The 27,282-nt window shown below is 43.2% G+C and overlaps 2 protein-coding genes across 4 annotated transcripts in view; one reads left to right on the top strand and one right to left on the bottom strand.

Annotated features, from left to right (window-relative positions):
- The window catches only part of fgf13b (fibroblast growth factor 13b), a 19,667-nt gene extending 3,314 nt beyond the window's left edge, over positions 1-16,353 (bottom strand). The window contains exons 1-4 of one of the 2 annotated variants that reach the window (XM_070983014.1): positions 16,141-16,353; positions 4,480-4,590; positions 2,132-2,235; positions 192-390 (exon numbers count right to left, since the gene is read on the bottom strand). In XM_070983014.1, the coding sequence (XP_070839115.1) occupies positions 192-390; positions 2,132-2,235; positions 4,480-4,590; positions 16,141-16,189 (463 nt within the window). In that variant the 5' untranslated portion in view covers positions 16,190-16,353. Of the gene's footprint in view, positions 1-191; positions 391-2,131; positions 2,236-4,479; positions 4,591-5,157; positions 6,030-16,140 lie in introns of those variants that run through there. The other variant, XM_070983013.1, reaches the window with a different exon arrangement.
- On the top strand, positions 6,776-27,282 carry f9b (coagulation factor IXb). Of its 2 annotated transcripts, XM_070983011.1 has the most exons (9): positions 6,776-7,399; positions 21,589-21,787; positions 22,435-22,607; positions 22,710-22,734; positions 22,824-22,937; positions 23,623-23,754; positions 24,445-24,818; positions 25,557-25,701; positions 26,603-27,282. In XM_070983011.1, the coding sequence occupies exons 2-9, from the start codon at positions 21,700-21,702 to the stop codon at positions 27,157-27,159; spliced, it is 1,608 nt and encodes a 535-aa protein (XP_070839112.1). In that variant the 5' UTR covers positions 6,776-7,399; positions 21,589-21,699; the 3' UTR covers positions 27,160-27,282. The 2 variants fall into 2 exon arrangements, with proteins under 2 accessions (XP_070839112.1, XP_070839113.1); XM_070983012.1 differs by lacking the exon at positions 21,589-21,787 and having other exon boundaries at positions 7,257-7,399; positions 26,603-27,273.

Genomic DNA, 27,282 nt, shown 5'->3' with positions numbered 1-27,282 from the left:
ATTGAATAAAATCCCAAATCTACGAATATGCAAACATTTCATCTAATGTGCATACTGAACCACGATAGGCTTCCAAACTAGTTGTGACTTATATACTCAGATTTGGGGAGAGCAGAGAAACTCTGCAACAGACGACTAGAAAAACAGCCTTCTAAGTGATTTAATGCAGTTCACCCCCCAGCTTGTCTTACCTTTGAGCGGTTTCGGTATGAAGTGTGCAGCAGCCTTGTTCTTCTTGACGTGGTTGCCTTTCATGATGCCACCCTCCTTGTTGAGGCCCAGGTACCATGCCCGACCTGAGGCCTGCTGGCGGTACAGCATGGAGGAATAGGTGACGTAGTAGTTCTCAAACACCGACTCCTTGAACTTACACTCCGGGGTAAAATGTTCCTGAGGGGAAAGCGTGACAGATATTAGAACAAATCATAAAAGAAAGAAGAGAAGAAGGTGATTAAATAGACATGGAGGGGTGGGAGTGTTCGCTGCAGAGAAGGAGCCGAGTCACAGAAGGTATGAGACTGTTACAGCAACTCCATTAAAGAGTGTTCAATCACTCCATATTGCCATCAGTGTATTCATACATCAGTCGGTCGGCTCTTTGAATCATTATCTCGGTCGGGCTGTAGTCTCCGAGAACAAACTGCACCAACTTAGGACAGCTGACATTTGCATTTCCTTATTCCTGCATCTCCATAGCAACCGGCTACTCCCTTGAATACCAACCAGCCCGCTGAGAGAAAGATGGTGCCCAGGATGCCGGGGGAAACGGAAAGATACAGAAAGAAAGCTCTTTCTCTCTGTCATCCATTAATGTTGTATGGATTTTAATTAAGTTTTGCCTATGAATAATCTCCAAATAGATTCAATAAGAACAGTGAGCTCATATCTATAAATATTTTGTGTGTTTGTGTGTGTATTCTGCATTTAATATCAGGTGAGAAGATGAAACAGGTAATATCAGCGTTCTGACAGAAGCCAAGACAACCCAAAGCATCCAGGACTGCACATGACGGGCCAGATATTGTGGTGACATACGTGCCTGCAGAGGTGTAGCAGCATGGCTGTTATTACACTGAGGTGTTAGTTTTCATCTTTTGGCCCCGCAGCCTTGTTTAGATTGCTGAAAGTGAGTGTTATGTTTGTTGATTCCTTTTTGTTATTGCATCTACACCACCCACTCTCACTGCTCAACAGAGGCGTGTGCAGGGGGGTGGCCTGACTGACGGCACCTGCAATCTGATTGGCCACCTCATTATCTGAAAAGTCTGAATGGCTATCCGCTGAGTGAGAGGTGGGACTTAGTTTGAACCAACGGTTTGATGAGTGTTTTTGAATGTGCATTGCTTTCTTTAGCATGTAGTCTACTTTTGGAGGTACAATTAATAATAAAGAATGGAAACTTTGTTTGTATGCTGCCACTCTGTTGTGTTGTGAATAGGTTGTTGCTCCACATTCAAGTAATCAAAGCTAAATCCAGGAAAATACCTTTGTCTTACAGTGCACCTTACAGATGGAACAACCTGGAAAAAGGACGCGTCGCCTTCACTATGACTGTTATTTCAGATCTAGTAGTAGTCTTCGTGCCACCCCTGCATAAGTCAGTGTCCCACTTATGCCACCCCAGTCAGAAAAGTCTGGACACGCCACTGCCGCTCAAGAGCTTTTAAAATGAGGCACTTAATGCACTGCACTGCAGCCAACACTGCTTTCTGGCCCGTCTGAGAAGATATATGCACAGTGGTGGATGTATGTGTAAGTCTATTTGGGAAGGGCATAAAAACACATTTTGGGAGCTGTGTGTAAATGGACACAAGGCAATCTTCCTATCAAAGAATGACTGAAGGGAGATAAACAAAAGGAGGCTGGAGGATGATCTGAAATCAATCCTGAGAAGCCACGGTATCAGTGGATAGATAAGAGAGGCTCAGACACTGGATTATAGCACCCAGTGGCAGCTGACTCACAAGGCAACACTGTAGTTAAAGTATTGACGTGGTGATAGGATGATAATGAGACTGGTCACACTGAAAGCTGCTGCTTCATTTCTCAACATGACCCAAAGAGGAAATTTTAGTCTCTAATGATGCGTAATGATGATGATGATGATGTCTGTGGGTGTAAGATGACCTACAGAGGTGTAGAGAAAGCCTTCGTTGTTCATTGCCAGATAGAGTTTGGTCTGCACGCCCTGGATGGCCACCACACGAAGCCCCACTGGGATCAGGTTGAACACAGCTACGTACGCACACACAAATACACACACAATAAACACACAAGCAGACGCACACCGCAAACAAACAAGCACTCACACAGTGGACACAGAGGGGAAACAGAGAGAAAAATCCTCATCAATAACAATGGAGCATCTGGTATGATGACACCTCCATTTTGTCACGGAGGAGCTATTTTACAAGGTCATTCGGGCGCTAAGGCTACTGATTTACACTAATGATTTAGCTCCTGAGATTAAGCGTGGGATGAAAAGGGTGAGAATTTTCAAAAGGCACGCAGCAAAGTAAGGTTTGGTTTACATTTGGCAGCACAAGGACCAGTTTCAACAGAAAAGCCACACAGTCAGAGTTGTGTCTACTATCATAAATAAAAATACTCCTACTACAGCAACAACACAGGACTGCACTATCATCTAATCTGTTAACTATTGTTTCTATTAATTATTTAGTCAGTAAAATGTCAGGAGGTAGAGAAAAATACCCAACACAACTTCCCACATCCAAAGGTGACGCATTCAGATGGCTTGTTTTGTCTGAGCAACGGTCCAAAACCCAAAAAGATTCACTTTACAATGCAGTGACTCATTTATCGGAGGCTCAAAAAGGAAGTTTGACATTTTGTTCGAAAAGTGACTGAAGCGATGATCAAAACTGTTTGCAGTCAACTAATGTTTTTAGGATTCATTGCAGCTTTTGACCACGTAAAGACGGCACGATGACATAATTATTCCGGACAGTTAGAGGAGTCAGGCCCTTGTTTAATTACACTCATTTAGCCAACCATGTTCTTTATAATGACTGCGGTTATATTGAGATGTGGATTACATGGATTATCCATTCAAATCCAGCCACAGTCGGCTGGTTTCATGTGGGTAGGCGTTTACATGATGTATACACCATATAATCATCTAATTAAAGAACACGCTTCCTGTGTAGCCACGTCGCTCTCTTTGTACACAACAGTTGGTGGCCTGAGGAGCGGCTGAGATTAATATGTGGTGCTGGCAACACCGACTGTGCACGAGGAGCAGAGTGATCGCTGTCTGAACCACAACAACGGGATTGAATTAGCTGTATCAATCACACACTGCAGCCCGTGCACGCGAGAAAGAGAACGAGATAGAGCCAGCGAGAGGAAATTTGTTCACCGCTCCAGTTTGACCTTTCATTATGTCACCCATTTGAACGTTGCACTGTGCATCCTGTGGATATCTAATCGATTTCTTTAACTGGGAAACATTTAACGCAGCTAGACTGCCACATGCCATCTGACCTTTGGAGGAAAAGCCTGCGCCAGTTTACTAATTAAATGATGTTGTTGAGTGACTGCCTGAGTTAAGATTCCCACATCAGACAGATTTCCACAGGGTGACGTTTATCACTAAATTGGATTCAAACTGGTTTGGAACGATAAAGTGGGGAAATGGGAATTGACCTAAATCAGATCTTGCTTGATTGAACCTTCCATATATTGCAATGTTCTGTTGTACCTTGAAGTAATATTGAATTCAAATGAAAGCCTAGTTTCAGCCTCTAATGTGCAGTAATATGTGTTTATCTTCCTTTTCTTTATAAACTCTGAAGACCCCAAATTGAGGTATTAAGATTGCATATGACTCAAACTGTGCTGCTTTTCTTTATTAAAAAAAAGACATTTGTAAAAATGTTTATTTGTTTTCACTAATTCTTTATTTATGTTCTTTATACCAGGACAGAAAAGCAGTTTACATCCAATTTAAAGATTTTTTATGACTGCTACCAGCATCGGAGTAGCACACAGTCATTTTTCCATTTATGGTGTCTGAAGTTCTCTAAAGCTGATTTTAAAGCTGAAACAATCAGTTCAACAATCGATGAGTCAATCAACAGAAAATTAATCAGCAAGAATTCTATTCATAATAGACTAAATGTCGTTTTCACAATCACAAATACAGAACATTTGCTGATTCCAGTTGCTCAGATGTGATTATGCGATGCTTTTCTTCGTCATATATGATAACAAACTGAACATCTTTGGGTTTTTGGATAAAACCAACATGAATGCAACGTGAAGATGTCTTAGCATCTGGGAAATTATGATGGACATTTTATGGAAAACAATGAACAAATTAGTGGAGAAAGTTTTTGGCAGGTTAATCAATAATGAAAATAAGTTATTTGGCTTTTGCAATAGAAGATCAGTGTATATGGAAAAACATGGATGGCCAGTATTCTTTTCTCCATGTCCAAAGGTCAGAGTAGGACTTACCATATGTGCTGTCTTCATCCTTGGTTCCATCAATGGTGCCATCTGGCTGCATCTGCAGCTGGAAGCCCTGGCGACTGGAAAGCCTGGTCACAATGCCCTTTAACTGGGGCTCTGAGAGGAAGAGAGGAGAGGAGACACATTAACTGCATTCATTGCTTTTTACTGTCATGTGATCAAATCCGGCAGTCTCCAAGAAGCCGGAAGTGTCAGAGCAGGAGAAGCTGTTTATATTTCCAATCAGTGGGCCTTGAGGGTCCAATATCGATCCCTGACCCCTGTGCATTGTGGCGCACAGTAAAATCAAAGAATAATTGACAGCTAAAACATGATGCTAAAAGTAGCTGAAGTGCTGCTCGATTTAGATCCTGTTTTTCTGAGATCTCCATCAGTTACCACACACATGCTGCTACAACACTTTGCTGCGGGACAATACAAAGTTATTAACATGAGATGCTTGCGGTGTCATGCAACAGGATTAATTCCTGAGCCACCGCCAGAAGACTGTCCAGAGGGTGACGGATGATGAAGTGATGAAAGACCTGCCTTAATGAGGAGAGAAAATGGTGTTGGTTGGTGGTGATGATGGTAATGATGCTGGTGGTGGTGGTGATGGTGAGGATGGTTGAGGTGGTGGTACAGCCCGTGCCTTCCCGACTTTTCTCTCCCCTACTCTCAGACCTGGTGGCCGCCTTCTCTTCCGTTTCTTCCTCGATCCAAACAATTTGACACGCGAGAACACGTTCAGCTTGCTCGGCTTCTCGTTTGTGCCTTTGCTGTTGCTCGGGCTGCCGCTGCCGCGGCAAGCGTTCGCCTTCTCCCGCTCCCTTGCCTGCCGCTTCTGGCGGATCAGGGAGCTGGCGATAGCCGCTGCCCGGGACATGTTCCCCCGGTGGAGTGAAACAAGGCTGTGCGTCCCGTTTGGAGGGAGGGGGTTCGCGGATAAGGCGGTGGGGGGTGTGGGGTGCGGGGAGGGGGTCTACACCACCCACGGCTCAGTTCGCATCACACACCGGCCGCTGCAGTCTCGCAGATATCCGTGATTTTAAAAAGCGTTCAGAATCCTCCATCGGCGCGTCCGGGCGCTTCATGGAAGCCCTTAAACAAATCCAATAATGTGCCAGTGAGTGAGCGTTAACGACACCGACACCTCACATCCCCCAAAGGGGTCTGGGTGGTAAAAGCTGCTGCCCCCGGCCCTCAGGGTGATTCTTCTGGCCGTCCCGAGAGAGCGCTGGAGGGGGGAGACAGAGTGCGTGAGGATCAGGTCCGGGTCCGGGTGGCGAATCAACAGCTTAGAAGCTGGTGCGAACGACACCGGCGGTTGTTGTTGATGATCACTGCAGCTGCCTCCTCTGCTGCTGCTGCTGCTGCTGCTCTGCACCGCTCCCCCGGTGATGCCCCGCTCCTCGACGCTGTCCGTGACACAAATGCAGCAACCGGAATGTTTGTCAATGAAACAGTTCGGGGCTGGTTCAGTGGGAAAGGGATCATGATGCACCCGTGCCGTTCATAAAAGTGCTGCAGCCCTGCCCGCCCCGAGGAAGAAGAACGAGGAGGTGGGGGGGCAGTGGACGTGCTGGTGTATATGTGAACGTGTGTGTGTGTGTGTGTGTGTGTGTGTGTGTGTGTGTGTGTGTGTGTGTGTGTGTGTGTGTGTGTGTGTGTGTGTGTGTGTGTGTGTGTTGGGAGGGGGTCGTTTTGGCAGCCCTTTCTCATAGGGCACCTGTAACCCTGAACCCCACGTGGCATGATATTTACATGTTGGACTGAATACTGATTAGTGATAGGCAGGGAGATTGAGAAGGGGTAGAGGGAGGGGAGTGAGGTGGGGGTGTAATATAGGAGGAGAAAAATAAGCAGTGAAATAAGAGGGAGGGGGAGACAGACAGGTGAATGAATGAGAGGAGGAATAATGGAAAAAAGGGGGGCGGATGAGAGAAAATGAGATATTGAGTGTGTGAGAGAGAGAGAGAGAGAGGCAGAGAGAGAGAGAAAGAGGGTGAAACTTGTAGAAAACACAACCTACAAAAGGATTTGGAAAGAGAATGATGAATGAAAGAGAGGAGGCAAAAAAGAAGAGGCTAAGGAGCAAGAGAGATGTGCAGTACTGAGTGTGTGAGGGGGAGAGAGGGAGGAAGACGACAGAGGGCGAAGAGAGGGGAATTCTACGTGTATGAGAAACATACAGAGCAAGAAAAATGAAGTGAGGGGACAATAATGGAAAAGAGAGAGAGAGACCTGGTAAGTGTGTGTGTGCGAGAGAGAGTGAGTGGAGAAAGGGGAAGGAGGGGCTCTCATCTTCTTTTGGTGCAGAGGTTCACCGCTGCTGAAAGGCTGCAGCGTGCAGGAAGGAGGTGAATAACCGAGGCAGCACTTCAGTCGGGATGAGCTGCTTCTCCTTTTGTTCCCTTTTGCTTTCGCACCAGAGCAGGGGCAACACGTTCAGCGGCAATCAGCCAATTCATGCATGTTGGCTGGCCACAGGCGGCCCCCCGGGGACAAGGATGCACAGCTGTCAGTGGCAGATACAGCTGCAGCGGCGCATGGCAACTGCAAGTCCAACGGGTCTCGAGGAAGCCGAGGCGGTGGACAAAGAGCCGACTGACTCACAGCGGAGGTCGACCTGTGGCACCTGGCGCTGGGAGGCAGGCAGAGCCAGTGCACGCCGGTCGCCAGTGGAAAAGGTAGCGAAAATCGATGGCTGGAGAGCGAGAGGATGTGGTGAGCAGTAAATTACATGACCGACGAGGAGGCAAACTCAGTAACATGAAGCCCCACCGCGAGAATGAGCCAGTGGGTGGAGGAGAAAGTGATGGACTGTGGACAGAAACTGGGGTCAGGACCTGGTCACTGAAGTGGAGCCTTTAGCCTTTGTCCTTGACTGATAGAGTTGAAGTTACACCTATGGCCTTCCAGTTAGGTAAGACCCTTGCAAATGTACAGATGAATATAGTTGGGGTGTTACTGTGCAGCTCAGCCCACATGCTGTGCGTTCCCTGCGAGAGACGACACTTCAGTCATACGAGATTTCATAAGCAATCTGTGATCTGAAACATCAAAATAGGAACGCAAACAACAACTGGAATAAATGACTGACAGATATAGGTCTAGTCCGTCATCTGTCATTTATGAGATCCTTTAAACACCATGTGCTCCAAAAACCAAAAAAAAAAAAATAAAACCACAAACACAAACAAGAGGTAACAAAAATGTAATATACAAATACAAGCTGGCAGGAAAACAACAGTTCTCACAGTTTGCCTTAGATCAGCACAGTAAGATTAAAATGTCACAGAAAACAAGAATATCAAGAAATGAATCAACATGAAAACCACTGAACAAATAAGCACGGAGGGAAAACATAGAAACAAATTTATTTTCAGGATTAAATAAATATGGATTAATACCTGAATAAACAAATTACAGTGTGTATGTGCAAACAGAATCACAGAAGTGACATAAACTGGACCGATGTTGCATCTATAGCATCAAATGAAAGTAAGGGATTTAGATAAATTTGAGCAGTTGCGTCTGGCCTACTCAATGATTTAAGGCATTTAAACTTCCGCAAGGTTTGGTTGGAGATCTGTGGCGCCCCCTGCAGGCGGTAGAATTTGACAGAGGAGGTTAGAGAATGCAGAAAGTATATTTACAGCAAACATCTAAGAGGGGCTCGTGAGTGTGTGATTCTCAGTCTGACCGTGAATGTCACTCAGAGCATCATCAGTCTCCCACTAACCCAGCAGCACGCGGCACAACAGAGTTAAACACTTTGCAACAAACCGCTGAGGCATTTAGAAGGTAAACCACAAAAAACAGCCGTGAACGGTGATACATCTGTTTATAAAACATGAAACTGGCGTGTTTTGTGGGCCAGGGTTTAAGAAACCGCCCTGCAGGCAGACATGGATTCGGACAGGAAAGGGATTTGTCCGACAGCAAAGTGCAGAGACGTGCCATTCAAGATGTCCTGGGGGTGTTGTTGTGAACTCATGTTGAGCCAATTAAACAGCTTATTCAGCGCTTCCAAAATAAGACGAAAATGTCTTTTGTTTTGTTGAGTTATATAATATTTGAAAAAGTTTTCTGGGTTGTGAAATCTGCCCTGAGCGCGTGGAGGACACTGATACAAGTTCAGGATCTCAGTCCCTGAAATGCTTAGAAGATTAATTTATTCTCAAGGCCCCGAAGGATACACGTGTTATTCAAAGCCTGGATTACAAAGTCGTTACTTACCGATGAAAGTATTTGAGTGTCTAAAGTGTATTTGCAGAAACTGTTAGCTGCGGGCGGAGCAGGGCGCGCCCGGCGCTGTTTTCAGCACCACGGACAGCGCTTCAAGTTTTCATTGCGTTAAAAGACAAGTTTTACTCAGTTTTTTTTTTTTTTTTATCAAAACATCGAAAATTAGAACTTAAAAACTAGAACGTGAAACTGATCGCAGCACCAACAAAAGCACCATGGCAGTGTATGAGAAGAGCCTTTTACAGACCTCAAGAGCGTCTGTTGACCTTATTCTACCTAACTCTATCTTTATCCCTTCAGCTACTCTCAACGCATATTATACGCAGAGTTGTGCTGATATTCCTGCAGCTGCCTTTAAGAAAATTCTAACAGGATTACTAGCGGCCGGGCCAAATCGCGTTATTTCACACCTTCCCCCCGGTCCTACCTGAGGTCGCTCGGCGGAGAGGGAAAGTCATGCTGCGCCCGTGGAGCTCCGGAGCCTTGTGCTCATGGCTTTTCGCACTTCCTGTTGTGAGCTGCTCGACGAAAAGAGGAGGAATTACCGAAGTTCAAGCCGGAGAAGTCTCCACGGCATTGGATCCATTAAGGCCGCGCACATGGCGTTGACGGGAGATCATTACAGGACATTAGAGGCCATTAAGCCGTTGGAACTGGTCATTAATGATTCATCTCAAGGCCCCGCTGATCTGGCACAATAAGAGAGGGAGGGAGCCAGAAGGCCTATCCCAAATCCAAGGATCTATCGAGGAAGCTGTGTGTGTGTGTGTGTGTGTGTGTGTGTGTGTGTGTGTGTGTGTGTGTGTGTGTGTGTGTGTGTGTGTGTGTGTGTGTGTGTGTGTGTGACATCAGAGTGAAACAGAACTGTATCCAAAGCAGATTAACTTTCAGTGGACACTGGTGGAGAGTACACACACAAATTGAATTCATATTACTGCACTTGTAGCGACTCCATTAGTCTCCAGTAACCCCTGATCCAAACCAAATACTCTCCAGAAACTTCATCCAAAAGCCGAAACATAACAGCCATGTATTTCTCCTCACTTGGTGTAATTTTTGCATGCTTTAATTAACATTAAGACCAGTTTAACTGTTCTCTATTAGTGTCACAGTACACTATAAACTGCGTTACTATTTTCATCATCAATTAATCTGCTGATTATGTTGATTAATCACAAAATACATTACTTCACAGTTTCCTAAAACCAAAGGTGAATCCATCAAATTTCACGTTTTCCACTAAAACCCAACCTCAACCAACATCAGTTCCATCTATTGAATGAGACAAAGGCGAGTAGAAAAAGGTGTAACCAGGGAATATTTGGCGTTTTTGCTTGAAATGTAACTCAAAGGATTAAACCGTTTTCATTTCAGTGCAGTCGGATATTTAGACCTCTGTAAAAGCTGTAAAATGCTGTGAATTTGTGTTAAACTTAATTATTTATGCACCCGCTGCATCAACTGGAGCAACACAAAAGGAACAAGACTAAAAACATTCTGACATTTTCTCTGTGAAAACGCAGGCAGACTGAATTAAAAGTACATCCACAGCAACACTGACAGAAAGATATTTGCCTCACAATTTAACAAACTACCTCAAAAATCATTTTTTAAATATTTTTCACTGTCCACAACACAGCAGTTCAGAGCAGTGGCCCCTGCCCTTAATTTACCTCCAGCCTCAACCTCTTCTTATTCCTCCCATTAAACTATATTTTAAATTCTAGTAGAGATCTCAAACTTTCCAAAAATACCAAAATTCAACCTGACATATTATGTCAGGTTGAATTTTGCAAAGCTGTGATTAAAATGATGCACTCAATAGCAAGACTATTTCCATTTGATGGAACGGTCCAGTGGCTCATCACATAGCTTCAATTAAAAGCTGGAAGAGGATGGTACAGATAATATATGATGCTTTCACACTGGACTAAGGTGATTTAAACAACCTAAAAGCTACTTAAGGATCATATGTTGAGGCTCTAATCATAAACAAATACAAGCTATAACCCCCATCTATAGCATCTCGGAAAAAAATAAGAACTAGTGAAATGTCCGTGATATCAAAGGATTTTTAAAATAGATTCAAACTCACACTGCACACACACGCACACATGCACACACACACCTAATGGCTTTGCACTATATCTCTCAGCAGGTCTGTGGGCTATCATCAGTGCGCACCATCATAGCACATTACATAGTAAGCACACTCAGAGTAATGTGGCCGTGTAGTCCAGAATTACACACAGACTCCAGACGGCCACGTCTTATCAGCCCATTACACTGTTGTGCTGTTGCAGTGCTTCCTGAGAGGCAGCCTGTTCAAACACAGCAGCATCCACATTACTGAGACGACACAGAAATTATGTCAGATTGCAGAGTGTCTATACACTGCAGGGCGGGAGCCTGTAAAAGCCGCTGAAGGCAGTGAAGCAGGATGTAGCTGGAGAACATGCACACTCAGCAGCTTCAAAAGTAAAGCTCATACAAGGAGAAACATCAAAGTTATCCTTGCAAATAAATGTGCTTCTCGTTCTGATTTTCCAAATCTCTGTGGGGCTACAAAAGACAGTCTTTTTAGGGAAGCAATGTTATTGTTGTTTTTGCCCACATAATTGTATCATTATACTGGCTTCCTGTGATCAGGAAATGACTCTATTAGATCAAGCTGATGGACTGACTGGGCCGCTGTGAGCCTGTGTTTCACTGTATTTCTTTCTGTCTTTCCTCCTTTTGTCTCAGCTGAACTGAGATAACACCTCCCAAAATAGCTTTATAGTCTTGGCTTGAAATAGCAAACCACAAAGATGCCAGCAGGTATGTTTTGTAAAAGGCTCCCCGGCCAACAGTCCGGGCAGGTAGCCAGTATCCAATCACTGAAGTCTATTAAGAAAAATAAGTAAGTAAATAAATAAATAATGATTAAAAAAAAACCTCACTTGTGTTTACCCCCAGATTTGGACACAATCAGCTGCCATTAACTAACAGTGATTTGAATTATCAGCCACTAGGTGGCGCCATATCATCAGATAACAAAGAAAAAGGGACGTTGTGGGCATAGTGAGAACTCAAGAGTACAAGCACACAACACAAGAAAATTAACTGTAACAACAACAACAACAACAACAACAACAACAATAGTAATAATAATTCATTGCTTTTACTGCCACACATATATTTACATTGTATTAAAATTTCCAAGGATGTCAGCAGCACAGAAGAAAAACAAGGGAAAACATTTCAAAGCTTTTATCAGACCTCATGGCTGACTACACAGAAAAAGTTTTGGTGCATTAACAACTTCCATCACATCACCGTCACACTTCTATTTTTATCCGGACTCCCAGGTGTCCCAGTCCATGACAGACCTCATCTACTGTAGCATATGGCAGGACAAAAGGTGGAGTAGGCTGACACCAGGAGCCACAGCTAAGGTGGACACATCTGACATGAAATGTTCCACTTTTTCCATCACGCTGTCATTGTGCTCACAGATTATACAGCCTTAGGAAGACAGAGCCGTTCGTCTCTTGTTAACTGTGGGCAGGAAGTAACGTGAATCTGTTGGTGCAAATATTCCAGAAAGTTTTCTCTGTCAGTGACATTTGTGACATAATGAAAATCATTTTTTTTAAAAGCCACCTTCATATTAAGTGTTTATTCTCATGATTACATCTAAACATCTCAACAATTATTTGATACAATGCCCTCATTATTATGTAGTTACTCATTACTAAAGGGACAAAGTATATAAAAAGAAAAAAACAGCCTCAGCTCTGTGTAGCTGTATTATAGCCACAGTGTCGCCTTGAACAGGTATGCAATTACTTTTTTTTTTTTTTTTAATTTACCTTATTTATGTTTGGCAGGTATGTTTATCATGCTGGGCTGTGGTGAGAAGTTCAGTGGTTCAATCTCTGACTCCAGACTGCATGTCAAAGTGTCCTTGGGCAACATAATGAATACCAAATTGGTGTGTGTGTGTGTGTGTGTGTGTGTGTGTGTGTGTGTGTGTGTGTGTGTGTGTGTGTGTGTGTGTGTGTGTGTGTGTGTCAGTGGGGATAGATTCATCATGGGGCACATTGGATAGAAAGCAGTCCATGATGAGAAGGTCAGCACCCTCCACAGCAACCTATGCCATCAGTGTGTGAATGTGTGTGTGTGAATAGGTGAATGCTGATGTGATGCCATTTAGATGAAATCCACTTCCCATGTTTACCTTCTTAGCGTAGTGTCGTGGCATTTGCTAATTAGCTCTAAGCACAAAGTCCAGTGGAGTTAGTTTTGCAGGCATTTGAACATAAACAAAAGCAACTAAAACAAACTGAGCGATGGTGCTATAAAAGTCAGGGGCTCGCCAAAGTCCTCATAATTCTCCCTGAGAGGGACGTGTGTGTCTGCACAACGTTTGCTGGCATTGCATCCCATAGTTGTTGAGATATTTCAGTCTGAAATGTGGACAGACAGACCAACCGACTGACCTTACTAGACTCAAAGGAGTGGAGTAAATGTAAAAATAAGCAGGCAATCAGTTCGCTAAGTTTTGTGCTTGTTAGGTTCTGATATCACTACATCAGTGAAACGTCAGATGAGGTTCAGTGATGTGCTGGATGGGCCGTCAGTGCTGTGCAGTGTTGACCTCTGCTGCTGTGTCACAATTAGGGTTAATTAACAATAGTGTCTCTATGGTGAATCCTCTCCTGCTGCCTTTATGTGAGCCCCCCCCCCCCCCCCCCCCCCCACACACACACACACACACGCACACACACACATTACATTTATAAGCCAAATCTCTTTAAGAACAAGATGTTAATGAGTTCTTGTTCTACCTCAAACTTAATCCTTAACACCACCATTATTATATACAGAACAGTACAAGACGACATATAACCCTGTATGTCTGTACACCCTGGAGGGAGGGAGTCTTAGCTGAAGATATTTTAGTCGGAAAGTGCAACAGACTTGACACATTTCTGCGACTGTAATTGAAAACATTACTGGTGTCTTTGTCTCTGTTATCTCGTGTTGTTTTAAGTTACTGACTCAAGAAGTGAACTATTCACTGTCATGAATGTGGCCTCAGTAAGAGCTCAGTAAGTGTAGTAACTTTCATCATCTAAACTGGACTCCAATCATAATTTCTTCAAGCCGTTTGGAAGTGGTTCACATTTATCTCAAGCTTGTTGCACACTGTACAAAGTCATACAATGCACTACTGTTTCAACAAATACTGCGTTACTTGAAATGTTCCATTTCATTGAGACTACCATGTTATGTTTTGAGACTCTACTTTGTGGGGAAGGTGTACTATGCTGCATTATACTTTAAGTGCAAATATTGGTTCACCTTTAACACTCTATCAAAAACGTGTTAAATCACCTGTGCCTCAGTCACAATCATAACTTTCACGGAGGCAGTATTTATTACAGGACTGTTGTGTTGAAGTCCACTTCACTGTGCAGGGGTTATCATTGTTCTGGCCTCTCAGGGGATTTATTGTCGTATAAATCACCCCCTCTTGTTTATTGGCTGGGTTTTATAGCTTTTTCTGTATATTGATGTGTTTGCTTTGCATCCGTTAGGTTTAAATGTTTCCATAAATAAGGTTTATTACTAATCTGCCACTCACAGTTAGCTCTAGTTAAACATTTTGTAAGCAACGCCTTCAGGCACCGTTGCATCGCAGCCCAAGTTTAACTGACATCCAGCGCTTTTCCAGCCTTTTGCCACATCTGTGACCAAGCAAGCATTTATCCCCTCCTCCCTCCTCCTTGTTGAAGCATTACCTGTAGGTACAATTTTTATTATTTCTCTTTTGTGACTGGTAACCGTACTCTTTCATCCACTGAGTGGGAGAAGCTCCCTTAGAAAAACTGCAACATAAGCTTAAACTGTCTGTCCAAAGCATACCTTAAGTAAACTGATAGCTATTCTTGAACCATTTGGAGTACATGCATGGTTTTTCGTCTCTTTTGGAAGGTAACACTCTGAACTTTGTCCCCAGCAGTCAGAAACACTGTAAGTGTTTATGGCATTGTGTAACAGAGGTTTGAACACACTGAAGTTGATTTTTTTTTCCCACCTGAATATTTTTATTTTTTGTTTTATTTTTGCAATATTCTGATAATAATACTTCCCTCTTCCATTAATGAGCAGTACACTACACGAGGATTATACTTAACTGTTTGATGCTACGTGTTTTCCACTTTGGACTTATTTGTGTTGTTTGCAAGATGAATTACTCTATGTCTTACTTCCTGTGGGGACTAGTTTACAGTTCTGTCCCCCCTTGCAGGAGAGACAGTCTAACTAATTTGACAGTTAATCAATATTTGTGTGAATCCAGTTGCATTGTTACTGTATGAATTCATTTTTGCCTTCCTTGTACGTAGCTCTTGTTTTCTGATTTGTAATCACTATCGTTATCGTTATTTATCGTCCAGTAATCAGCACAGTTTTCCACTCTTTAAAAAGCCAGCTGCTCTCCTCAAACTTTATGTTCTCGCTCCACAGCTGTGCACTGCAGGCATAACCAGGGCAGCAGACATCCAATGAACTAAACTCCTACTGAAGCCATGATGAATGGTTTACTGAGTAAACTAAAACCTCCACTTAAAACCATCGGAATGAATGTAAAGAAACATCAACAGCAATTTCAGATGTTTAGGGAAAATATAAAATACTGTTTATGGGATGAGAAGCCGTTGCGATTAGCCTCAGCATTTTCATTAAAACCCCTGCACGCGACATATTTCTGCTTTTTATGAATGAGTCCTTGTCACGTGCATACAGTATGACGAATGCTCGCGCTCAGCTTGCGGGCAACTCCCTTTTTTGTCTCCATGGCAATGATAGTTTCCCAGTTTCCTTTGCGGTGTATCGCGCGTCAGTTTTATTGCTGTCCAGGGGCGAGAAAATGAATTTGTGCGTGCGCGCTGCTGAAATTACATCTGGGAGCCAGTCACCCTTCTGTGGGGGAAGCACCAGCCTATGTTAGTGATTTCACAAGCTCGACGTACAGAAATTGGATGTTTCATCTTGAGCACAATGTAATAAACACCATGCAAGGTTCACGGACCCCTCCTGAGTCTGTAACCAGGCTACAAGCTGCAAGAGCCATACAGAGAAAGCATGTAGTTTACAACGTGCACCATCTATAAAAGCAATTTTCTGGAGGGTTTTTTAAAGCTTACATTTTGGAACATACATCCACCGGGTTTAAAGTAGTCCAATTTGTATTTCTCGTATCCTGGACTGTTGGAGACAATGGGAATAAGTAGCCAGCATTCTGATCTCAGCAAAGCTTCAGCATATATTCCCCTCATTTGTGCTGACAAAGAACGAATGATTGAATAAATAAATCAATAACATTACATCCCTCCCTGTATCTGACTCGGGTTCATCATCACTCACCTTTGGCGGCATGGTCTTTATCCTCTTTGCTTTTCGTTTTTCCGCTCATGGAGCACTGCCGCTGCTGCTGCTGCTGCTTGTTGAATCAAACTTCAGGTAAGAGATGCAAGATTTTACTTTTTCATCTTCTTCAGCTTTTTTTTTTTCTATCTTTCCCCGCTTCGCAAACGGCGGCCAGCAGTCCCTCCTGCTAGTCTGTCCCTCTCCGTGTCCCTCTGCGCTCCGTTTGAGAGCCCGTTGTGTGCCGGATGTCACCATAAACCAGCAGGAGCGCTCCCAGTCGTGCGCGCGCAAAAACGGCACTGGCTCGCGCACATTGAGAGACAAAGACAGATGACAGGAGAGTGTGCGCATGCAAGGCAATAAACTAACTCTTCCATCTCTCCAATCAGACATCCTGTGCGTATTTATTGGAATAATTAAAGACGCTTCTTTCCTGTAAGGCTTCCTTTTCAGAGGGCTGTAACTCAAAGCTTAATTAATGGCTGTAAATAACTCAGGTATGGTTTATAGCTCAGTTTTGCAGCAGGTTGTGGTCGTTTTGTTCTTTCAGGAAGCACCTCCTCCTCTTATTAACAAGGCGTTCACATTTACAACTGCAGACTTAATGGATTGTCATTAAAACATTTATTCCTCTAATAATATTAATAATTGTGTGTTCTCTGATGGCTTTTTAGAAAGCCTGAAATGAATGACCTCTGTTTATTAATGACTTTATATGATCTATTTGTATGATGGATTATTTGAAAATGAGGCACTAAAGACTCATTAAGGTATTAATGAGTTACTAGCGGCTTGTATTGTTCATTATCGGCCTTCAAGAAGACTGCAGTCATCTGCTGTTGGTTTATTGGAGGTTCCCAGGAACAGCTGAGAGAAAATTGGGGATGCCAATGTCAATGTCAATTATGCCTCAAAGCTCTGGAACACCCACCTATAGATTTCAGGGAAGCCAGTTATTTTCCAGTTATTTATTTTTATGTTAGTAATAGTAGGAACTGGCTCTAACCTGCTAATAAACCCCTTACTTACTTATGAAGGATCATCAGCTATTAAAAATGTTAATAGATAATTATTCAAGTTCTTCCAGTAATCTGTCCAATGTGCAGTTGAATTTTAAAAAGATGTTAATTACAGGCACTCTGTGAGTCTCTACCTAAATACTGAGGTAACATCTTCTTGCAGTAGGATGCACACTTCAGGTCTTACTGACTTAAAGAAGGTCACCATATTCACAAGGTTGTCTTCAATCCGATAAACATAGATCCATCTGCAAACTCAGCAGTGTAACACTATGCAAATGAGGCAGTTTATTGATCATTTAATCAATATGTGCTGGAAAATAGTTGGACACACTAAGATTTTATCCTGTGTCAGTATGTTTCAGATTATCTGAAGTCTCCGTCAGCGTTTATATAAGACAGCTTCATGCTTATTATTGGGTGTAGTGTATTTCTCTTCAGGTAAAAATGGGATTGTAGCCTGTCACTGTTTTCTCTAAACAACACCTGACAAACCTCCTTTATTCACCCAGTCACTGTCATTCACTTATGAAACAACAGTGACGATGTCAATGAAGCTGACAATGACCTCATGTCCTGCAGGAACAACAATCACATCATACAACCCTGTTTCTAATAACAGTAAAATGTTAAATACCGTCTTTGTTCTTTTACACATCTGCTCAGTGTCAGACTCTCCTCTGCTCTTGTCTCCTCTCCTCTGCCTGCAGCACCATTCGGCTCAAGTCCATTTGACAAGATCGTCCTAAAGGCTTCGTTTTGTTAGCATGCAATGTGAAGAAGTTGGGTCAGAGATAAATTTAGTTTCTTCTGTTAACCTACATCAGGCAGTTATATGGCACAACAGGACTGGCCTGCTGGAAGTAGCCCCAGTTTTGTTTGTTTCTGCGTCAGACAGTCAGGAATTCATTCAGGAAGACCTAGTTTATGCAGATGTTTTAAGCAGAGATGGAAGTTACTACTGTTACAGCTGCAATTTCTGCAGGAAGAAGGTGAGATTAAAGAGTTGTCCCACAGATAGGTTCTGTGCGTCCTCTCAGGATGTAAGTGTGTGGCTGAATTGTCTTGTATATACGTAATTAGTTTTTAAGTCTCTGTTGCAAAAGAGATCTTGATCTTAATGAGACTTCTGTAATACTTAAAGCTTAACTAATTTCATCTTACAATGTTTGACAGTTCCTATTGAGGTCCTGTGCATGCTGTCTTACACTTTGCAAATAAAGTGGTTTTGAATTGCTTAAAAATAAATAAATACAATTTAAAAAATATGGGCATAATGTTGAAAAAGTCACCTTTCCCCCCTGAACTGAAGATTTTTAATCAGTGAAGTGCAGCAATGATGTCACTGCATTTTATTGAAGACTTATGTTCCCTCACTGATGACCACAGCTTACATGGTCATGCTGTTTGCAAATCTTACCCACAGCATTGATTGCATTGTCTCATATGACAAGTTTGTCTGACTCTTGTGTAACGCCTCTGTGACGTCAAGTCATAGTGGCTCTTTGACTGCAGCTACGAACTGAACCGGCAGACCAAAGAACAGCTGGCTCACCGCCAAAGCCTGCCCTGGAGGATTACTGTTCTGGGACCAGCTGCTCTATTAGTGCCACATATGTGCTCCTGTTTCCGTCAGAATTCATGCAAACAGACAGGCCCTTCATTGGAAACTTACTTGTAAAATTACATTTCAAATTTCATTCAGTTTTTTTCTATTTGGTAACTATCAACTTTTATTGTCCTCTTTTGTGTAACAGGTGCGTTACGTGAATCAAATCATACCAAGTCGGATAACGAGAGGTGTGGCAAAGGAGAGGTATTTAATTAAACTGCCTCTGAAATATGTTCTTGTCATTGGTGAAATACCCCTCATTATGTATTAAACTCCAAATTAACATTGTAGGAGCTCATTTAGAAAAACCCAGACAAATCCTCCGGGATACAAGTCACCTGCCAGTAAAAATAATTCCTCTGCCCTGTGATCTGATCTGAGGTCAGCTACACAACACTCAGTGTTGGTGAGGGAGCAGGAATGACAGACATTGACCTCATGAGTCACACACTGGCGGCAAAACAGCTGTATGATTATACTGGGAAGGAGAGAGGACATGTCTGTATTGATTGATGACAGGGTGACGTGAAAAAACTGACTTGATCCCAGCCCTGCGTCCAGAGCCCACAGTCTTCATCACTGCATCGTCATCCATCCTCCTGACTCAGCTCACTGAGGAGTACGCACCCAAACCTCCAAGATAATATTCTGTGAAGATACATCGCAATTCAGCATACATAATACTGACTGAGAAATGAATAGAAATCTTCATCTGATTAATTGTGGGTGACTTAACTTCCCATATTTTGTTGCTGGCTGTGATTGGAGCCATGATTTGTAGATCATTCACTATACTGCAAGTTTTTTAATGTATGTTTTTACCTCAAATAGTTTTTTCCTCACCAGTTGCAGCCTGTTCACAATAAAGACAGTCAGATTACATAAAAGCTGATGTAATCGACTTCCAGGCAATAATACAAGATTTACTTAAATTTGATCAGCAGTCATGTAACAGTACACAGTCTGGACTGGATTGTGTACACTGGGGACAAGCTCTGTCCACCAGCATGCCATCTCTGGTTTTCACCCACTTTGCTTTCCTCTCTGTGTACATTTATGTCTCAGATGCTTGACGTCATTGACTGCCAAGCTGCCGTTGACGCCACTGACAGATCTGGTCCCACAGGACACTAATCAGCAGGGAGTGATTTAATCATAATTGTTAGCAAAGGGGCGGCGATCGGGCTAATTGTTCAAATTCCCAGGCTATTTTTCCTTCCGCTGTAGAGTCTGTAGTTTGCAAGGGGGGTGAATTTCATGATTGCATAAGCTGCGTTAAAAAGAGGGACGCAGCTCTCCTTCACCCCCATTTAAATCATCCTCAGCCAATAAGTCAACACAAGGCCGCTGCTGCCAAGGAGCTGCTGGCTCAAGGCTAGCCGACCTGGCTGTCAGTCACAGTGATTTGTCCGCAGCCACACCCTGTGTAACTCAGTCTAATCAAATAGCCGTCAATACCCAAGATCAAGCATGGAGTCCAGGTGTTCTCTACTTCAGTGTGTAAAGTACAGCAGTTCTTAATATAATTCCTGCTGTTTCTAAATGACTTCAAGCTGATCTGCCTGGCTGGATTTACAGCAGCATTTGTCCACTCAAATGGTGATACAATTTAAAGTGTGGACACATTAGCGCGCGTGTGTTTGTGTGTGTGTGTGTGTGTGTGTGTGTGTGTGTGTGTGTGTGTGTGTGTGTGTGTGTGTGTGTGTGTGTGTGTGGGAGAGAGTGTCTTGTATAGCTACAGTCTTCATGAGGAGCAGTTTGAGTGTGAACTTGAGCGAATTATGGCTGGTTTTCACTTCTCCAAAAGGCTGTTTGAGGATTAAGACTTGATTTAAGGGTTAAAACAAGCTTTTGTACATTTTGCTGGACAGCTGCAACTGTTGCCACAAGCGATAAGTAGGGTAAAATGGTAACTAAGCATTGTGTAACTGTATCATAAACACAGATTAGTCAGAAAAATCACTTGTTACACAACAATATCCATCTAGTTTTGCTTTCATTGGCCACCAAAGCTACTGGTCATACCGAATCAACTAAGAAGAGGCCAAACCTGAGCGCATTAAAGTATCAAAGTATGCCATTTATTGCTAATACATTTAGCTTTTTGTTTGTAAAAGGAAATTTATTTGTTACATCCTCTCTGAAACTCTTTAAGGTCAGAATTAGATTCAAGTGAAAACTAAGTAAGTTAGTTTGGGCCAGTGTGTATGAAGTCAATGAGAGTACTTGCAAATATACAAGTACAAGCAATCTGTGTTTTGTGTGAGCAATTATGGTTATGGTTAAATTAAATGAATGTAAGTCTATGTAATGTCCCCAAAAATGACTGAAACACAACTGTGTGCGTGTGTGTGAGTATGTGTGAGTGTGTGTACGTGCATGCGTCTGTGTGTTTACTCCATTTGAAACGTCACGTAAGCCATGCTGGAAAAGCTGCTTATCAGACAAGACTCATCATGATAAACAACATGGCTAACAGCTGGTAATGTCATCAAATACACACACACACACACACACACACACACACACACACACACACACACACACACATACTCCCACACACACACACAAAACTATGTCCAGAAATGTCCTTCTTTCTCATCAGTCAATATTTGCTCTTGCTCAATTTCAATCTGACATGACTGAATAAATTCATCTGCTTTTCAAGTTTTATGCCTCTCTCTCTCTTTCTTGTACACACACACATTCAAAATCCCCCACACACTCTTCCCGTCCTTACTCTCTGTCTCTCTCCCTCTCTCTCTCACACACACACACATACACAAATGTGAACACACACTTTCTACCTCCCAGGTGAGCAAACAGTGTGTGGCTGCACTTTGGAGTGGTGGATCTGTCTCTCGAGCGCTGACTTCAGGCTTTGACTCTACAGCCAAAAACAGACAGAGAACGGACAACGACAAGATGGCCAGAGTTTGTTTACTGGCTTTCATTGCTGGTTTGCTGCTGGAGGTGTACGGACTGCCTGCTGAAATCCCAGAGGAAAACAAAGGTAAACGACATGAGCAGGGAATGGATTGAGGAGGCGGCCTAAGGTCAGAGATGTGAAAATATAGGAGGAGGCTGGTGGTCAGATTGGTTGATCATCAGATCATTTTAAGGGCCTGATCTCTCACCTCAAAGTCTTAAAGTGACACCTCTCAAAAATCTACACTTGATCACAGGACTAGAAATTATGATCAAGGCTGGAAACAAAGACAGGGACCAGTCCTGTTTGACGCCTGTCCACATGGTGACGATGTTGTTTATTCAAGTGTGTTACTTTGAGCGTCCTGGAATGAGATAGAAGTAATGCTGCTGATCTCAGTTGAGTCAGTTGGTTTGGTCAACCAGGCAGAGATGCGCGACTTTAAACTGTTTAGCTCCTGATTCCCACAATTCGTGAATAAATTCCTGTAGATTACCATAGAAATCAGATCATACTTTAAAACTTGTCTGAGAATCAACAAGATTTTAAGTTTTCTTCAAAGTAAATCAAGTGATAGTCGTCTGCACACCCATTGGTGCATCGCAAACAGGTATTGCTAATAGGTAATTCGGCTCACTTATAATGGTGCCTATCTGTTAAAATGGAAATAAACATGAAAAGGGCTCAAGTTGTAGGCCACAGCATGTTCTCACCTTTCTCCTCTGTTTCAGGTGCTGTATTTGTGTCCCAGCAGGGGGCAAACACCGTGCTGCTTCGCAAGCGCAGGTACAACAGCGGCCATCTTGAAGAAGTACTTTACAAAGACAACCTGGAGCGGGAGTGTATAGAGGAGGTCTGCACAATGGAAGAGGCCAGGGAGGTGTTTGAGAATGACGAGAAAACGGTAGGTTGCACACACACGAGTAAACCGTTCTCCCACTATAACAAAGTGTGTATAATAGCTGAGCTCTGAGTTTCCTCATTAACATCCGCGTTTGTCTTTCAGATGGAATTCTGGGCCGGCTATCTCGGTAAGACAAGTGAAGGACAAGTTCTCAGAGCATTTAAAGCGCACCATCACCTCTAAACCTGTGCATGTATGTTTCATACTTGCGTGTAGATGGTGACCAGTGTAAGCCACCGCCCTGCCAAAATGGAGGTGTGTGTGAGGACGGAATGAGTGCATATGTTTGCTGGTGCAAACCAGACTTCAGCGGCAAAAACTGTGAGATCGGTGAGTGTGACAGGCTGGATGAGACAAACTCAAACATTTCACTATCCCCCGCCGAAGAGGTCATGTTTTCTGTTCAGTTTGCTTTAAACTTCTGGCCCAATTTGCTTTGTACTTGGTGGACTGGTTTAGCGTTGGCAAAGGAAGAACACCTTAAAACCTGAAGCAGATCCAAATCACAGATCAATTCACTTTCATTAAGATTGTGAGATATGGCATTTGTCCCGGGCAGAATAAACTCATACATTTTAAAAGCCAGTAGATGTAGACAAAAAATAGCCAACTGTAGAAATAATGGCTCCAGGTACCAGCAATCCTCTGGGGTGGGACACTTAAAGCAGTCATTGTGGAGCATTCAGGGACAGTGATTTCATGGGATAACTGGCACAACAGTGTGGCTGCAAACATAAATACACACATATCATTCAACAAAATGTACTCTTCCTCACATCCAGATGTGAAATTGGCAGCGATAAACTCAACCAGAGATATGAAGGAAAATGTTCAAACTCTGCTGAGATGCTGAGGCTTCGGGCACAACCACATCTTGACATAATTCCTTCTTAAGAGTGGATTAGTGGCCTTGGCGGAGGTCTGCGCTCTCTGGTGCCCTTCTAGTTTAAATATATCATCAGTGTGAGTGCTAACGTGCAACATAGATTCATTCTGCCTTCCCGCCTTTATCCAGAGGTCTCCAAGCAGTGTTCAGTCAACAACGGAGGATGTTCCCATTTCTGCGTGATGCAGGCGGAGCAAGTCGTGTGCCACTGCGCAGCCGGTTACCAGCTTGGACCAGACAAGAAGGCCTGTGTGCCAACAGGTAAAATAAAGTGATGGAACCATACACAGCATTAAGGGGTTGTTCAGGTGTTGTTTTTATATTTAAAAGTTCATTTGTTACTCTCACCACAGCCCAAATGTATATATTTTACACTGTAATCACTACACTACAGACATTACCTCTGCTCAAATGGGAACAATAAAAGAACCCCATTGTGCAAATATGGATGCTGGACTGCACCCATCTCATCCTCTACACCCACATTTGACACCACGGTTTTATTTGCTCAAATTAAATCCTGGTGCCATCTACTGTACACAAACGCCCTCTCCCACAGATAAGAGATTGAGGGTGATATACATGCCGTCTTTTAAACAGCAATAAGACAGAAAGCTGGACTCATCATGTTACAATTCTCATCCCCCTGGTACCCATTAAGGGATCGCAGCTTGGCTCATAAACTCTGCGTGCGTTGCACTTTATAGCTGTCAAATAAAGAACATAATGCATGGGCATTGTAAGACTCCGGCCGGAGAACCACCCAGAACCGGCGCTGCTGCAGCTGCTACATTATACACATTGGAATGGTGGAAGAAGTATTCAGATTCTTAATTAACTGGAAGTACTAACAGCACTGTAAAAATACTCTGCTCTGAGTACTTTACTTCACTAAAAGTATGTAAGTATAATCAGATATGTACTTTGTTTTGCCTGTATTTCTACCCTCAGAACAATTCAGCTGTGGTCGTGTGACCTCGGCCTCCACCTCATCCACCTCCGCCACCAGATCCATATTAAACGTTCGGTCGGCAGCACACAGCTCTTCCGGCAACGCCCCGCAGGATGACTACTCTGACTACAATATGACAGTGTATGATTACTTTCATTCAGACCCGTTCAACGCCTCAGTGGCCTCTGCAGTTCGTTCAGTGAGGTCGGCTCCCAGCGAGGAGCCGTTCAGCGCCACCAAAACGCCCACAGAGACAAAGCAGCAGTCCTACTGGTCTTTCTTCCCCACACTACCCACCATCACAGCGCAGGACAACACTGACCAGAGGATTGTGGGAGGCGATGAGGCCACTCCTGGAGAAATACCTTGGCAGGTAGTGTGGGATGCAGACTGGAGAGATGGGACAAGTTGAAGGAAAATGGGATGCAGTTAGGTGGTATTTGCTTTCTCCCAAGGAGGTAAAAAAGAAAAAAGCTTCATTTGGAAAATGGGTATACTTGCACATAATCACCACAGGAATGCAGATGCTTGTCCATGGGCTTGAACCTAACGATATCTCTCCACCCGAACATTTCCAGGTCACTGGGTCAGGGAATGTAGCATGGAAAGAGGAGTCAGTAGAGGAGGAAAAGATTGGAGTCAGAACAAGGAAAGGCACATGCATTTATCTTCAGTTTATGGGGTCATTGACCACATTACTCAAGACTTTTGCATGCTCTTTGTCATGTGATTATTGATTGTGGTTATTGAATGTTGCTTCTGCATCTAATCTTGTATAAACATATCTCACAAGCATCTAGAGATATAAAAGCAAAAAAGTTGCTAAAAGGGGAAAAAAGTTTAACCAAAAGAAAATAAAAGATACATTGTGGTTGTGTAGAAATACTCATGTAAAGTACCTTGAATGTATACATATGTAAAATACTTTGTTACATCCCACCTTTGAAATATGTGGAATCATCGAAGCGGAGAACACCTAACAAAAGATGCTACCATGTTGCATTATGGGACATGTAGGATGCAAGGAGTTTAGTTCCTGTGCAAGAAAAAAAGATCTGGCTGTGGGATCATCATTTTGTGCTCATTTAAGTATTTATGTGTGTGTTTGCAGGTGGCCCTGATGTCTCAATCAGCCACCCTTCAAAGAGCGGAGCCTTTCTGTGGAGGATCTCTGCTCAGTGAATTATGGGTCATCACCGCCGCCCATTGTCTGGTACAGGCCAAAATCGCTAAACAAGGTTTCTTCGTAAGAGTGGGTAAGAAAAGCCACTGTTTACTATACGCTCACATTCTACATCTCTTATCTGTATCTCTAAAATACAGACACCTTCGTAATCATTGCAATTGATGTCATGTTATGTTTGTCTGAAGAGACCATGTCAGTCGTTTGCATGTTTTATCCCAATAGCTGCAAATCACAGCTGATGATTTCCCAAAGCACAACTTCTTTCTATCCTCCAGGCGGCCGTTACAGTTTATGTATTAAAAAACAAGTTGCAGATACTTGACAGATGCTTGAGATAGATAATCCACCAGTGAAAATTTGCTTTTATCAAAGCTTTTTATCACTGTTTGGTAATGCAGTTGCCAGCTGGGACTGTTCTGAAACCTGTTTGTTGTTGGTGAATTCCTGGAAAGCATTTCATTTATCAGCGATGTTGCTGTGAGACCAAGCATATAACGCCATACTTATATTTCAGTTGGGTCATAAATCCTTTTTTTTTTTTTTATCTTTATATTGCGTCATCACTTAAACCAAATTGGTAAGAGTATTTTTTTGGCCCAGCACTCTTGTTATTTATCATATTCCCATTTGGACATCTACGATCTGATAATGTATGTCTCTGTATTGAGAATTTATCCAAAATGAGCTGATCTTGAAGCTGAGGACCTTGGCAAGGTTTCCTACAAATGGCTGTGTGTGTTGACAGTTTTTTAAGTCTTGCATATACTGTAAAAGTGTTGAGGTGAGATCATCAAAATACGTGTAATCTTTGTGAGCGGCAGCTCTTTGTTGGATGTGCTTTTCCCCACAGTTTTATGTTGCCTGCTTTAATCTTGTAAAGTAAACTTTGACTCCAGAAGCTGCTGGACCCATCACACACAATTCATGGCGCAGAAAATCATATGCTGTCGTATGTAAATCTGTACTTCTAGGTGAACATGATGTGGACGAGGTTGAGGATCACGAGCGAGACCACTTGGTGGCAGAGCAGCATCTCCACCACATGTACGATTACAAGAGGTCACCCTATAACCATGATATTGCACTACTGAAGCTTGCCAATCCAGTGGAACTGTCCAACCAACGGCGTCCCATCTGCCTGGGCCCCAAAGACTTCACAGAGAACTTACTGAGGGAGTCCAGCAGCTCTCTGGTGAGCGGCTGGGGACGGTTAAAGTTCCTCGGCCGCCAGGCCACGAAGCTTCAGAAGCTGGAGGTCCCCTACGTGGAGCGCACCGCGTGTAAACAGAGCAGCCGGGACCACGTCACGCGCTTTATGTTCTGTGCCGGCTTCCAAAATGAACAGATGGACTCATGCCAGGGGGACAGCGGGGGGCCACATGCCACCAATTACAAAGGCACTTGGTTCCTGACAGGCATCGTCAGCTGGGGGGAAGAGTGTGCCAAGGACGGGAAGTACGGCATCTACACTCGGGTCTCACGGTACTACCCGTGGATCAGTCAGAGAACGGGGATCCGAATTAACTAACTGACAAACGGAGTCATGTGCAGGGATTTGTTTGGTTTAGAGGAAGTTTTTCCTCGACTGAATCCAGCGAGATTCAGTCACTCAGGTTCATTTGATTCTATAATAAAATGTCATTAAAATATC

The sequence above is a fragment of the Chaetodon trifascialis genome, chromosome 16, assembly GCF_039877785.1.
Source record: "Chaetodon trifascialis isolate fChaTrf1 chromosome 16, fChaTrf1.hap1, whole genome shotgun sequence".
Taxonomy (NCBI): domain Eukaryota; kingdom Metazoa; phylum Chordata; class Actinopteri; order Chaetodontiformes; family Chaetodontidae; genus Chaetodon; species Chaetodon trifascialis.
Note: the sequence above shows the minus strand (reverse complement) of the source record. Positions and strands in the feature narration are given on the sequence as shown.